The sequence below is a fragment of the Lytechinus variegatus genome, chromosome 2 (assembly GCF_018143015.1).
Source record: "Lytechinus variegatus isolate NC3 chromosome 2, Lvar_3.0, whole genome shotgun sequence".
Taxonomy (NCBI): Eukaryota; Metazoa; Echinodermata; class Echinoidea; order Temnopleuroida; family Toxopneustidae; genus Lytechinus; species Lytechinus variegatus.
In genome coordinates this window covers 53,305,038-53,320,974 of record NC_054741.1, presented here as the reverse complement: position 1 = coordinate 53,320,974, position 15,937 = coordinate 53,305,038, and the positions used below count along the sequence as shown (strand labels likewise).

General features: G+C 36.9%; 1 protein-coding gene across 1 annotated transcript in view; it reads left to right on the top strand.

Annotated features, from left to right (window-relative positions):
- Positions 1-15,937, top strand: part of LOC121408357 — a 33,106-nt gene that overhangs the window by 1,543 nt on the left and 15,626 nt on the right. The window contains exons 2-15 of the mRNA XM_041599802.1: positions 88-307; positions 743-910; positions 1,270-1,481; positions 2,575-2,800; positions 3,867-3,983; positions 4,646-4,724; positions 5,355-5,479; positions 6,699-6,799; positions 7,542-7,808; positions 8,344-8,439; positions 9,467-9,584; positions 10,558-10,637; positions 13,729-13,852; positions 14,234-14,332. Coding sequence (XP_041455736.1) covers positions 164-307; positions 743-910; positions 1,270-1,481; positions 2,575-2,800; positions 3,867-3,983; positions 4,646-4,724; positions 5,355-5,479; positions 6,699-6,799; positions 7,542-7,808; positions 8,344-8,439; positions 9,467-9,584; positions 10,558-10,637; positions 13,729-13,852; positions 14,234-14,332 — 1,956 coding nt within the window. The 5' untranslated portion in view covers positions 88-163. The remainder of the gene's footprint in view (positions 1-87; positions 308-742; positions 911-1,269; positions 1,482-2,574; positions 2,801-3,866; positions 3,984-4,645; positions 4,725-5,354; positions 5,480-6,698; positions 6,800-7,541; positions 7,809-8,343; positions 8,440-9,466; positions 9,585-10,557; positions 10,638-13,728; positions 13,853-14,233; positions 14,333-15,937) is intronic.

Here is a 15,937-nt window from a genome sequence, read left to right as displayed (position 1 = left end):
ACCATACACATATGAAAAAAATAAAAGACATTTGTCACCAAGTAAATTGCTTTATCAAATATATTATCTTGCTTATGTTTTATTTAGATCTTCATACTGTAGCATGATGTAGCATTGACTGAAGAACGTCTGTGCCTTTAACAACTCAACACACAACTTTATAATGTCAAGCAACCCTTCTCGTGCTCCTACCAGGGCCCAGTCTGGACCTAGAGATGGAGCTACTAGCACAAGACCACCAAGTATGGCTTCACGGTCGAGACAGTCTAGTCTTCATCGTGGTCAAAGTTTCAGGGGTATCAAAAAGGTTTGTCTGACCTTTGACATGTTAATTGTGCCCTCCATGTATATGTAGAAGAAATTAATACCTTGTAATATGCATTGTTAGTATGTACATAATCTGGGCCTACTCTATTCAGTAAGAACTTATCGTAAAATTGCTTGTATCTCCTAATGGGGAATTGATTTAACTACAGCAATAAAGGATTGATAAATTGATCAAGATTGATTGATTAATTGATTGATTATATTTTCTCTAGAGATCATATTGATAATTTGTTCTTATATGTAAATCATGCAATCACAACCTCTAAAGACATTGTGGAAAGATTAAATCATAATTTCATTTTCTTTGATATCATAGAAAACTTGTGAAGGCATAATAATTTCAGAAAAAGATATGTAGAGTACGTAGAAGCATTAGAGAGATGTTTTTTATCACTGTTGTGGTTTCTTGGGATAGGCTCATTATCGGCCGATGGTCACCGTAGCGCCACGCCGTTCTGAAAGCAGGAGCACGAGAGCGTCAACTGCTGAGCCTCGTGGACCCAGCCAAAGAGACACACTTCATCAAGATCAGCTGAGTACTATTGATGAAGACCGATCAGACTCCAATTCAATCATCACAGCAGTGAGTATCGGGGAGAAGGGAAAAAGAGGAGTTGATCAAGGATTATTTCCCTCATACATGTAGTTCTTTTAAATTACCTCCTCAAGCCAAAATCTATAGCTTAAAAATTGATTTAATGTCAGTATTGCCTTCCACAAAATTCTTATGTAAATTATTATAAATAGCAGTACAGTAAAGCAAAGTATGGATTACCGAAATAAAAAATTCACAGGGCTATCTTTTGTCTCACCTGCATTGCAGAACCAAGACATAGGAGCCGATTTTCCTACGGTGGCATGCCAATCCTTTACATATACATTTCACTGAGCTGCAGTGAACCTATATTAATTTGAGGAGTATGCATTATTTTTTTTTTTCAGTTGACCAGTGACATTCCGAAGCCTCGCTACACCTACAACCCTCCTGTAGATAACATGGCAGCCAGTGAGATGAACATCGTTACCCAGTATCTAGATGATGCCTTTGTCAACGCTCACATGCTCTCTCTCTGCCAAGGTCTACTTACAAACCCAAACCTACCTTACAACCCTTACCCGGCGTTCCTCCTCCGGCTGAGACACCTTGCTGAAGCGTAAGTCCCTATGGCCCGAATTCACAAAGGTGGTTTTGATAACCCATGGTTGAATCCATGGTTCATGCAGATTTCCTGTACAAATTACGCTTAATAAAGCATGTATCGGGGGCGTGTATAAAAATTGTCCAATGCTTAAGCAAGCTTTTTGTCACAGTGCGCCGAATTGATGCCTGTTACCATCGTTAGATATGCTATTTTATTCACGAGTCCACTGTTTGAAGAGTGGAGTCATGAATAAAATTTTGTATCTAACCATGGTAACAGGCGTCAATTTGGCGCACTGACAAAAGCGCGCATCAGCATTGGACATTTTTCATACACGCGCCCGATACGCGCTATATTAAGCGTAATTTATATAGGAAATCTGCATAAACCATGGATTCAACTGTGGGTTTCAAAACCACCTTTGTGAATTCGGGCCTCTTTGTCTCATGTTTCAAGAAATCTAATCAATTAGAGTAGGGAATGTCATATGATCTAAAAAGCGTATTGTAAAGTGAAAGAATGATCAAAAACAACATCCACTGTGGTGTCTCACAGAGGTGTTAATGAGTTACGAATGACAGTACACACCACTGTTCTTTGGTGCTACTTAGAGTCTCAATCATTTTGATTCCCTTTTTAAGCTGAAGCTAAAATCTGACCTTTATCATTTGCAGTTCTTGTTGTTGACGAGCGAATTGTTGTGTATTAATAGGCTTGCAGAGCATTCAGTCTTTTTAAAAACATTGAAAAACTGGGGTTACCACCCCTAAAATATATGTAGGTCACCAGTCATGCGCAACTGAAAGCCATGCAGAGTCATGCGTATGTTTGTGCATAACAGCTTTATGAAATGCCCCAAAATGTCATTGCTGAAAGTGCATTTTTACATGTTCTCAAATAATATAATTCAAACTAGTTCAACAGCAGGTGTATACCAGAAAAATGGTTTTATATCAATAACTCCAATTTCATCAACAGATGATGGACCGTATTTTGAAATGAATCACTTATATCTTTAAAGTAAAAACAATTGCTACCTGTGAAGGAACATGCTCTTATATTGTATGCTTAATATCCCGACCATGGCTATCATATTTTCTTCCAGATTCCACATGCACAGAGAGACACCAGAGTCCATTGCTGCAATTCTCACCAACCCCTTACAGAAGACGAGTACACCAGTGATATGGGGGGTCAAAGGCCACACCAATGTCTGGGGTTTAAAGGATATTGTCCATGCTGTGGACCCAAAGGTCATCAGTGATTACTCCTGGTTGCTGACTACTGTTCCTCCTCCTCAGATTGCTGAGGTTGAAAACAGCAATGTGAAGGTAAAGGATAGACCATAGCCATGCATCATCATAATCATAAGCATTATCATCATCATTCTCATCATCATCATAACCTTTATCATCATCACCATGATCATGATCATCATAACCATTATCATCATCATCATCATAATTATTATCACCATCATCATCATAATCATAACCATCATCATAATCATAACCATTATCATCATTATCATCATAATCGTAACCATTATCACCATCATCATCATCATAACCATTATCACCACCATCATCATCATATCCATTATCACCATCATCATCATAATCATCATTATCATAATCATAACCATTATCATTATTATCATCGTAATCATCTTAATCATCATAATCATCATCATCATCATAATCATTATAATCATAACATAATCATCATCATAATCATCATTATCATCATTATCATCATCATCATCACCACCATCAGCATCATATTCATTTCACTAACACCAACATCGCAGCTAGGTCATCATCTTTACATTATCATTATCATCATCATCATTGGGACCTATCGTGATCTATTGTTTCTGATTCTTGTCTTCCTATCAGGGGGTTGCAAATTCCAATTCCAGCCTTGCCATGTCAATAATAATGGATAATTAAAGGTGATAAAAACAGAAAGTACCATGGCAGTACAATGTATGAATAATAATTTAACATTTGCAATAATAACCATAATTTAAAGATAAAAAGGGAAATTATTGAGGAAAAAGGTATGCCATTTTTCCTTCAGCAATTAATTTACCCACATTGTGCCGCACCCAACCCAGGTGAAATGAAGTTACCCTGCAGCTTTAATTCTGTGAATGCACTGAGCACTGGAAAGGGCAGCTCGAGCTAAAACCTGGTCTGGGTACAATGGTAATTGCATTTTTTTTCCCATGTTTCCCATTTGTCAATTTCACTTTTAGCTCAGGTCTGATTCTTTAAATCTGCAACATACAAATCAAGTTTAGCCAGGGCAATAATAGTTGCAATTTATATCCTCTCTCACATTAAGAATCCAATTATTATTATCATTATTGTAATTATTTATTCTTCTTCTTAGGGTGATATATTACTAGCTCTTACTGGTCCTGCAATCTTCAGTGGTACATTCTATCCTGACCCACCTACCATTGACTTCAATCTTGAGTTTATGATGTATGGCACCAGGCTCGATATGGTGAGATCAAGTTTCTCTTGTGATACTAAAGTCAATAAGTTCACATGACTTGCTTTTACAGAATTTATGATGTTTGTTGCCCCTATGTTCACTACGCACATACTGGTTTGTCTAAGATTTAATACAAATTGATGAATGTAAATTCAGGGAACTGGGACATGTTACTGACGATCTAATAATGGATTATTATTGTACATGGATAATTGAAATGTAATCTTTAGTGTATATCAGGTCTTTCACATATTGCACTATCCGAAAAGTCCTGTGACAATCGAGCCTTTGCTCATGCCGGTCCAGCAATGTTGAATTCCTTACCACAGGAGCTGAAAAACTCACGAACTCATCCACATCCTTTATGGGCAACCTAAAATTGCATTTGTTCACCAGCAGTTACCTGGTTTAAAGACAGACATGTTTCTTCTAATGTAATGTGCTTTTTCTTGTATTTATCTTTACTTTTTGTTTTGCTGTTTCCTAAGCACCTTGGAGCATTTAATCAAAATGGAAAGACAATATATAATTTCTAAGGGGGGAGCATGAACTTCGACCCACTTAGCACATCCAAATTTTATGGTACTGAACCAAATTTGAAATGAAGCTTCTGATTATTGAAAGTTAGAATAGTGACTAGTTTAATGGAATTGATGATTTGATCCTTTCAGGCCTTGAAGGTATTCACCAAGACCTTGAGGGATGATGTCAAGAGAATGACCTCTAGCAAATCTCCACATTGCTTTCTTGGTAAGATCCTTTCATCATAAAACAATTTGAACAAATTTCCAACTGTTAATAGGGGCTGTACTTGATCATTTGAATAGATGAGGCATGTCCAAATGGTGCCCATACCGGTACCCCAAAATGGGGTGAAGTAGCACTTTCTTTTGTCTTGATTCTCTGCTGCAATACGTTCAGTTACCAATTTAGATGTCAGGAGGACTTGTGAAGAAAAAGAATTCCAAAACTTCTTGCTGAATTTGTTGCATATCAAACCAAGTGCTCTATATTTGGCACAGATGTGGCATGTAAATGTAACAAAATGTGTTCAACGAAATGAGCCATCTTTGGATTCACATTCCTTGCATCAAAGAATATCATGTAGCTTTATATTAACTCTTATTTATATTTTGTTTTTAGAAACAGGATTTGTGGAGAAAATGTCACCAGACTATCTTCAAGATGATGTGGCACTTAGTAGTGCTTATTATAGTCTATTATGGTTTAGTTATTGGTCAAGATGCGACTAGCAATCTTTTTGAAAATATACTATTTTGATACGCATGTTGATCCACATATTTTCAGATATTGAGTATGCAAAATAGCCTTGTTTATAAATGATTAATGGTTTTATGTTTTCATATCCATCTTGTGAAGGTATTGTGACAGCTGGTGATGGCAAACCAACACTTTGGGATAAGAAGAGAGTTGAATTGGAGAAAGATGCATTCTTTGCTGCTGTGGAAGAAGCTGTCAAGAAGCGCAATCCTCCAATCATGAAGGTAAGATCAACCTTCTCTAGCATTCAAGGAATGCTTCCTAATCCATCACCTATTCAAGGAATTGGTCCTGGTCCGTCAAGCATTTAAGGGATGTTTTCTACTTCATCATGCATATAAGAAATGGTTCCTAGAGACTATCAAGATTTCAAAGGATGGTTCACAGTCTAAGCATTCAAGGAATAGTCCATTACATATTAAAGGAATGGTTTGTGGTTTGTCAATCCATTCATCAAGCATTATTAAGGATGTTTCCTAGTCCATCAAGCATACAAAGAATGGTTCCTAGTCCATCCAGCAATTTAAGAATGGTTCCCAGTCAATCAAATGTAAAAATGAATCCTTGTCCACTGAAAACTTAAGGAATAGTTCTTTGGCCATCAAGCAATTCACCATACAAAGGAATGGTTCCCTGTTCATTAAGCATTCAGGGAATCGTTCCTAGGCCATCACATATTCAAAGAATGGTTTTTCAGTCTCTCGATCATTGAAGGAATGGTTCTTTTTCTTCCGGAGTAAGTGCAGCTTCAAGGTGATGAAACATAAACACAATAGTTGTGTGTGTATTTCAAAATGAATTAAGCTCTTGTTTGTGAAGTCCAGGTGCAAATATATGCATGTGTAAATAAAAACATGGTCTTTAGTCCTTCAAGCATTCTGCAGGTTTCTAAGTAAGTTTCTATTGTAAGAGATATAGTATCATTCATTGTCATTACTTATTATTTATAGTACTGCGCTTTTCCCATTAGGCCCAAAGCGCTTACAATCAATTAATTAAATGTAATATTTAAAAACTACAAAGTACGAAATTGATGAGTTTTTAATGACTTAAAAGCACTGTTATGTGTTTCAAACCCAAGATTTTCCTTCAATTTTTTTTATACATTTTCGTCACTCTATACATCTGAATTAGATAGATAGATAGATAGATAAATGGTTTATTAAAAAATCAGGACATCATCGCGGCTAAGGCCGAATGGCGATGTATTACAAGGTAATAATGATAAAAATATGATTGTTGGAGTACTCTTAATAATCAGTCTCCTTTTCTTATTAAGTATATATTGGCACTTTCAAAGTTTTCAGTTAATTTTCTTTAAAAAGAAATTGGAATAGAAAAGTGTTGTTATTTGATTTAAATAAATGGGTATTTGTATTGAACTGCATATGATAATCAGTCACCTGATCAAGTCCTCTTTTTCTTGATCATGTCTTATTATAGGTTATCTTTTCATTGACTGAAGATGGAAGAGGGTACAAAAAGGGCTCTAAGAAATACGTCTTTCACTTTATTGAGACTGACAAGGATACAGGAGTTGAGCAGTAAGATATTATCCCCTGGTCTATATAAAAAAGAAGTGATGTAGTGCGAGGAGGCCAAGGAGTAAGGCTTTTTTAAGTGGACCATAAAGATGTTCCCATGAAAACCAGGTTAAAATCTAGGTCAGACCTTGGCTTGGGTGTATTTCATGAAAGTTGTCAACACTTATATTATATTTCTGCATTGCACTGATTTTCCATCTAGACAACATGCTTGTGCAGTGTTTAAGCAGTTTATTTTACACCGACCAGAATGCGGTAAACGGGACCGTTTCATGAAAGTTGTCAGCACTGACAAGATGTCTTTCTCCGACAGTTACCATAGTAACAGTCAGAGGGCAGAGCTTCTCAGCCAAATCAAAAGCAAGCATTTCACTGAAATAGTCAGCACTGAAAATTTAGATAGTGCTGACAACTTTTGTGAAACACCCCCAGAGCTCTCAATCTTTGCTTTGCTGAAATCTTCTTGCATTGCTGAACTTAAACTTTGAATACATACATCACAGACTGCTTTATCTTAATACTTTTCAAGAACTCCTCTCAACAGAGTTGTTTTAGTCCCATTAGGCCCATTCATGGCATCATGATTTCAGATAATATTTGATCAAGAACAAGTGGTCAACATCACTAAATTGCAAATTTTTGGGAATGTGCATAATATTATGCCTATCCTGCTTTATCAGAATTATTGTTCCTTGATTAAGAAATTTGACATTAAATTTTAATTTCTCTGATATCAATGCAGATTCAGCAGTTTTGCAGAACACCCTTACGAGACGCTCTTCTCATCAATCTTCCTGCGTAAAGCAGATGCCGAGGCCTATGTTGCAGGGTTCAAACGGTACAACGACCCAACGGGACGGGCGACCACAAGGGCAACAACAACAAAAGAGGGCCATAGTAGAGGCGAGACCAGGAACCAGTCTTTCACTAGGAGAGGAAGAAAAGAGGAACAGACACAGAAGCAGCCCACCTTGACAACTATGGCAGAGGGTATCAAAGAGCCTGTGAGGTAAGGAGACATTAATTTATAGGTTGGTTCTAAAAAAAAGTAACCAAATTTCAAATGTCGGCTATATCAAGAATGCATGGTTTACTCTCGTGATTTCTATGCTACTATAGAAGTAACTCCTCAGGATTTTCCCAAATATCTCTTGTTGATATCATGCCCTTTTAGTATTTAGTATGATTTTGGACACATTTTCATTCTTTCTGCCTGCAGTTATTTGTTCCCCATTTAATGATGAATTTTACTTATATTTTCTTGATGCATAAATCATTATTTGCTTTTAATAGCATTCATCAACAGTATTATCATATTTCTTAAAAGTCAGTATACTGAAATACTGAATTTGTGCACCTGAATCGGTAGCCTAGCTTAGCCATGGTAATGATAGTAATAGCAGGGCCCGCTTAGGGAACAATTTTCGTAACTGAAGAGGCTACCCTGGGTAAATATATCATTATTATTATTATTATACTCTGTACTTGCACTGTATTTATCATGCACAATTATTTTTTTATTCCTTTCTTAATTTGTTCTAAAGGAATGCTTGGGAGAGGGATCTAGCGAAGTTGAATATTCTAAAAGGAGACGCGTGTGCTATCATCAATATCCTACTCTTTATTGTTCTCATGGATAGGTGAGTTCAATGCACTGTTTTATTGCACTGTTTGTCTGATTTTCCTTCCCCTTTCATTTTGAGGCCTTTATCAATTTCAAGCTCTAGGCTTAAGATGAAGGTCCCCCACATTTCAAAATGTATTATGTTGATATATGAATGTATTTATTTTTTCTCTGCTATTTGTTTTAATAATAAAAAAATAAATTTATCAGATATAAATATATTTCAATTAGATTATTAGATTGTATATATGCATATGTTATTAATTATGTCATTTGCTTATTGTTTTGTTATGCTAAGAAAAAATGATTACACTTGTATATGCTTTTGTTATTGGAATGTGGAAATAGATAAATCAAATCAAATGGCAATGATTTCATTTTGAATTACAATATGGTGATAGAAAGGAATGTTGGACATATATACATTCACAGCATGAGCACTCTGGAGAGTGGGTGCATTACAATTCATATCAGTTCTTTAGTGTACGCAGGGGGTGGTTACAGGGGTTCAACCCCCCCCCCCTTAGATTTTATTGATACCCCAAACCCCCTCTTAGAATTCAAACCCCTCCCCCCCCACACTACTGTATCAGTTATTATTGTTACTTATGAATGAATATTCATTACAAATTTGAGACCCCAAACATTCAGATTAAATCCTAAAATATAATAAACGTTTCTTGAAATTTTCTCTGATATGAATATCTCTATCGTGTTTGAGCACTGTGTGGTGCGCAAGTGGTGGCTTTATTTACCTAAATGCAAGCTTTATTATTCTTATGTTGTATGTGTTAGATATTACAAAGTGCAATAAACTTTTATCTAAGATAATACATAATGCAGTGCATACTACTAAAGATATCACACAGTGCACTACAATTTTGTATTGAGCATACTCTAAATAATGATAACATTTGTGGTGACTCTATGGATAATAGCTTTTTAAAAATGCAGAACACTAAAAGGTAAATCTATAATTTTAAACAAATCAGACGACAGTATTCTTAAAGCATGGAATATGATGTAATATCTCTTTCCAATAGAAATAAATACAAGACAGAGGAGTTCGTTGACATCTATCGGTTCCTACGGAGCACTGCTAGTCAGTTCCATGTGGCATGCTCTATGAATGCAGTACTTCGCCTGTATGTACGCCAAAAGGTAAGGCCGTTGAGTGTTCCCAGTAGACATCCCTGGTGATAATCTGGATTTACGTATTTCAATTAAAGTTTATTTCAGATACTTTCATTCATCCAAAATAAACTTAGTGAATGCATATCTGGGGAGTGTTTCATCAGCATTTTGTCTGACAAGTTGTCAGATCTGACGACTTTCCTTGATGTTGATAGGCTAAGAAGCGGTGTTTTTATGGTAACTGTGGTATAAAATAGGACTTGTCAGATAAAACAACCGTCTACAACTCCTTTCATGAAACGCTCCCTCCGTGAGTGTTTCATAAAGCTATTCGTAAAGTTACGAAAGACTGGTGACCTTTCTTGTGCTACACTATTCCTGTGTAGCTCACTAGCACCTGAGATCATGTTCCAGTCCTGCGTAAAGTTGTGCATAACTTTACGAACAGCTTTTTGAAACACCCACCTGATATTTGATCTTCTGAGCAATGTATTTGAATGACAAGAATAGAGTTGACCAAATTGTAGAACTTGATTGAGATATTATAGTTGGTCATTGGCTGATGGTCAATAGCTGCTCCTAGTTGAGTGAAAGATATGAAAGGGCAAATTGGTGTTACTCTCCTCTTTGCTCAGATTCCCGAAACTTTCTGGATGAGGATTATTTTCCACAAATGCTATTCCCCCCACCCCGCCTCAAATAGAGAACTATTAGGTGCTTCTTGTTTTTCTTATTAGGTCTGATCAGACCTAATAAGACGACTGATCAGAATCTGCCCCCCATGCATAAGCTGGTCCTTCATGTGTAAGGTTTATCCTCATATCACGATTGATAAAGTTAAAACACTTGAACCCATAACTAAACTAATTCAAGTCTCCTGTGTCAACCAGGCCACCAATAACACACAGGATCGTCACCAGTCAAACTTATAAAAAGTAGTGATGGAGAGGAGAGATGATTACTGTTTGGCTACTCCATTTCTTTTTTACATTTATTTCAGGAGAGCCATAGTCAGGAGATTGGTACTAAGCTTTTCATGCAGTATAAGAAGAATCTCCTAGGAGTATTGGATCCATCATTGTAAGTAGTGAAATTATTCACTTTTATATTCCGCATACTAAGAATCTTGCTATAGGATTGGTCAGAAGTGGGTCAGGTGATAAAGGGTAGTTTCCCCCATCAATCACCACTTGCAATGATGGACCTTTTTTGTTTCGCTGATCTTTTTCAGCCCATAGGTTCATAACGCGTTATGAATTAGTTTGAGTACGTGCGAAATGAAGAGGTCATTGCCACTCAATTTTTTGGTCCATTTTTCTCCATCACCTGCAGTGACAATCGTGCAAGACCTAGATGGGCGCGTGCAGTGGGCATACACGGTAGCTGTTTGCACAAATAAAAGTGCATTGCCCATTGATTGTTTTGTTGTGAGGTTGAAATTCTATTGTGAGGTCACAATAAACCTTGCTGGAGCAAGATCTTGGATACTACATACGCTCTAGCATCAAAACAAGCCTCGTTGTCTCGATTGATTTTTTTTTCAAAGGAAACCTTGATTTTAAAAAAGAATAAAAATTCTTCTTGTAGAGACGTATTGATATCGGTTTCTTCATTTCTAGTGGTTCCCAATGCAGAATATAAAGCACATAATCACCTCTTGATTTCAGATGACAAGGCAAACTATCACTTACTATTCAAGCTGAATGTACTCGCTATCTAGCTACACCCAGCTTGCCTTGTAAGTGATAGTTTGCCCATCACCTTCACCAACAGTGATTATTTGCTTACTCTGCCTTTTTCATATGGATTTCAGGGGGACGATCTTGTTAATTTAAATACCTCGACCAGAGCTAAAAGTGAAATATGTAAGCTACACAGTACAACAATGTAAGTTTCATGCATATTCAGCGCTTGACAGCTGAGTATTTTGCATAAAAAACCCTAAATTTTCATTTTTTGTCTCACCTGCGAAGCAAAGTGAGACTATAGGCGCCGCTTTTCCGACGGCGGCGGCGGCGTCAACATCAAATCTTAACCTGAGGTTAAGTTTTTGAAATGACGTCATAACTTAGAAAGTATATGGACCTAGTTAATAAAACTTGGCCATAAGGTTAATCAAGTATTACTGAAGATCCTATTAGAGTTTCATGTCACATGACCAAGGTCAAAGGTCATTTAGGGTCAATGAACTTAGACCATGTTGGAGGATTCAACATCGAAATCTTAACCTGAGGTTAAGTTTTTGAAATGTCATCATAACTTAGAAAATATATGGACCTAGTTCATGAAACTTGGACATAAGGTTAATCAAGTATCACTGAACATCCTGCATGAGTTTCACGTCACATGACCAAGGTCAAAGGTCATTTAGGGTCAATGAACGTTGGCCGAATTGGGGATATCTGTTGAATTCCCATCATAACTTTGAAAGTTTATGGATCTGATTCATGAAACTTGGACATAATAGTAATCAAGCATCACTGAAAATTTTGTGCAAGTTTCGGGTCTCATGATTAAGGTCAAAGGTCATTTAGGGTCAATGAACTTTGGCCGAATCGGGGGTATCTGTTGAATTACCATCATAACTTTGAAAGTTTATTGGTCTAGTTAAATAAACTTGGACATTAGAGTAATCAAGTATCACTGAACATCCTGTGCGCGTTTCAGGTCACATGACCAAGGTCAAAGGTCAATGAACTTTGGCCGAATTGGGTGTATCTGTTGAATTACCATCATAACTTTGAAAGTTTATGGATCTGATTCATGAAACTTGTACATAAGAGTAATCAAGTATCACTGAACATCCTATTCAAGTTTCAGGTCACATGATTAAGGTCAAAGGTCATGTAAGGTCAATGAACTTTGGCCATGTTGGGGTTTTTTGTTGAATAACCATCATATCTCTGTAAGTTTATTGGTCTAGTTCATAAAAAGTGGACATAAGAGTAACCATGTATCACTGAACATCTTGTGCGAGTTAGAGTAGTATTCAAAGTCAGCACTGCTGCTATATTGAACCGCGTGATGCAGGTGAGACGGCCAGAGGCATTCCACTTGTTCTGATTCTCGAGTGGTCTACATTCCACTATATCTGCTGTGGTTTACCTGGCTGTTTTGTGAATTTAGACAAAGCCTAAATAGATTACCTATACCAAATAGTTACATTATGTGAGAAAATGGACTTGACTTAACTCAAATGTCAAATTGGCCGTAGACAATATTGGATTATGAGACCAGGGGCCTGTTGCATAAAACTTTTAACCTGAGAAAACTCTGGTAAAAACTGAAAAATAAGGTTAGTCTGATTTCTGCCATTGACTTTAACACAGGGCAAAAACTCCGGTAAAAACAACCAGAGTTTTCTCAGGTAAAAAGTTTTATGCAACGGGCCCAAGGGGGTGTTTCATAAAGATTAAGATCCAACTGCATACGGTAAAAACGCTTCTTGGTCAAATCACATGATAAGGAAATGCTGACTACTGCATATCAATCAATGAGATTGCGCTTAGATACTATGTGTGCAATAAAGCATGACTTGGGGGTCACACTAAGACCCTGTTACACCAAATTTCCGTAGTAGTCTCGGGCGCCCCGAGACCAGTCTCTTGCAGATTTGTAGTCAGGTGTAAATGCACAAACCTACCTGAGACCCCTTCTGAGCAAACCTATCTTGGACCACCTCTCGACGTGTTCTGAGACCGGTCTTGGGGCTCCCCAAGACTGCTTTGGATTTGGTGTAAATGCAAACCTGCCTGAGACTGTTCCGAGACAGATTTGCTTGATGCGCTACTAGTGGAACAATTATCCAAACAACAAACAGAATGCAAGCTTTGCCTTCTCCCAAACCTATCTGATCTTTGACAGTGTTCTTAATTTGGTGGAAATACACAGAAAGCTGTCTCGGGCGCCCCAAGACTCCTTATGATTCTGGTGTAATAGGGGGTTGAAAATTTAGGTCAACCTTATGGAAACCAGTCTCAGGACACCTCGAGACTGTTCTCAGATAGGAAACCAGTTGATTCTTTGTGAAACACCCCCCAGAAATCCACCATAAAACAGTTCAGGGTTATACCAAGTGGAAAGTCACCTGAAAACTTTCATGAGGATGCAAGTGTAGTTTTCTCTGGAGGTTTTTGGCTGAAGAATTATTTCATTATGGTTACTATCGCAGACATGAACGAAGTTCAGATCAAGCTGCAGCATATGATTTCCTCAAGCTGAAACTGGACAGAATGACCAGAGTACAGAGAGATGACAAAGGATCAAGGGTTGTAATCCTTCCGATGGAAATCCAGGTCAGATTTACAATCCATAGAGATACCACTTCAAGAACTTTGAAAGGTTCCACTTTGTTTGCTGGTCTTGAATATTTTAAATGTACATTATATGGAATTTAAAAAAAATCATATAAATGTATTATATATATGTAATTGATTTTCAGTTCAAACATTTTGGCATATACTCCAGACTAAAGTGTTCCAGTTGACCAAAGTATTTGTGTAGTTATTGTGACCCTCAAACAAGGCAATTATATTTGTTTGTATGTTCAGAAAGTATTCAAAATTTCATCAGTTCCAAAGTTGGATTATAGACTATTTATAAAGTGTGTGATGGCCTTTAGTGGTATTAGTTTGTAAATGATTGACATAGATTCTTTATTCATTCCTGTATGTTAGACTGCAGTTCAGTTGGTGGAGCTAGACCTCAGCTGTTTGGCTCTTCAACTTGGTTTAAATGAAGATGGCCTGGCCTATCTCAAGCACCTCAATATCAAGGTAAATCATGTTTTTCACAAATATTGAATTGTGATTTAAAATGGTCAGTTATGTGTGGAATATAATGCATTAAATGTATCGGTCAGATTGGGCTCAAGGGCACAGTCATGAAAAAAATATGGTGTGGAAAGAACAAGGCTGTCCTTTTTCCGCATGTAGTGAATGTTCTGGAAAATGTTTTTCTTTTTACATTGTTTGCAGGCTGGTGAGGGGTGGTATGGAGGGGTATAAGTTATCATATTTGTAAAAATGAAATAGGGACATATTTGGTTGTTATTTTTTGTCTCATTACTTTTCGGCTGTATTTTTAATAATGCATATTTCTTAGACTAGAATTAAACTATTATTTCTGTTTACATGATATATAAGCAGCGCTGGAATTATGGCTGGGTAGCAGACCTTCAAATCGCTCTTCATTACTATTGAAATGTACTCCAGGGTTCCGTCTTTCAAAGAGTTATGATTGATCCAGTCAATCATAACTCTATGGAAATCCATCAGTATCATAATTTTTTCTACAGGAACTTTGCAAAATTTCCGTAGTAAACAAAGGAAAACACACCAGATTGTCAAGAAATCAATGAATTATGGATATACATTCATTTTTAGAAAATCTTTTGAACAAACATGAATTTTATATGTTGACTTTGCTGGCTTTCCATAGTTGTGATTGATCGGATCACTCGCAACTGTTTGTAAAATGGGCGCAAGGGCTCTGTCTTTCAAAGAATTACAGTTTATCCAATCAATCTTAACACTATGGAAATTGTAACTCTATGGGAATCCATCAGTGTCATAAATTCCTCTACAGGAACTTTGCACAATGCCCTTTGTAAACAAAGAGAAGTACAGTGATTTTTTTAGTAAAACAATGAATGCATGAATATACATGTACATCATAGCTGGAAAATATTTTGAACAAACATGCATAATAGTTGTTACTGGCCATCCATACTTGCGATTGATAGGATCAATCACAACTCTTCATAAGACGGGGCCCAGGAAGGAATCATACTGGAGCAGATGATATCATTATTGTCTTTGACTCTTGAGTAGTTTTTATTTTATTTCATTTACACAGCAATGGATGAAAAACTCTTCACCAGCATACATCACTTCTTATAAATAATAATAATAATAGGCATTTATATAGCGCCATCTATCTAGAAATATTCCATTCCGAGGCGCGTGTTGTTATTATTATTACCCCGGCTTAAGCTCGAGCTGCCTTTCAGCACCCATGCATTCAAGGAATTAATCCTGCCAGGTACCCATGCACCTCACCTGGGTCGAGTGCAGCACAATTGGATAAATTTCTTGCTGAAGGAAATTACGCCATGGCTGGGAATCGAACCCACAACCCTCTGTATCAAAGTCAGAAGACCTATCCACTGGGCCACAACGCTCCACTACATCTGCTGTGGTTTACATGTACCTGGCTGTATTGCGAATGTAGAAATCAAGTCTTCATTCTTTTGTTTCATTATTGTGTTAAGATTCCACTTAACCTTCCCGAATTTCACTTAGGATAATGATACTTTCAAGTTTTTGGTACTGTAAAGTTATATTTTTAATAATATTCATGCGACCTACTTACTTATGAAT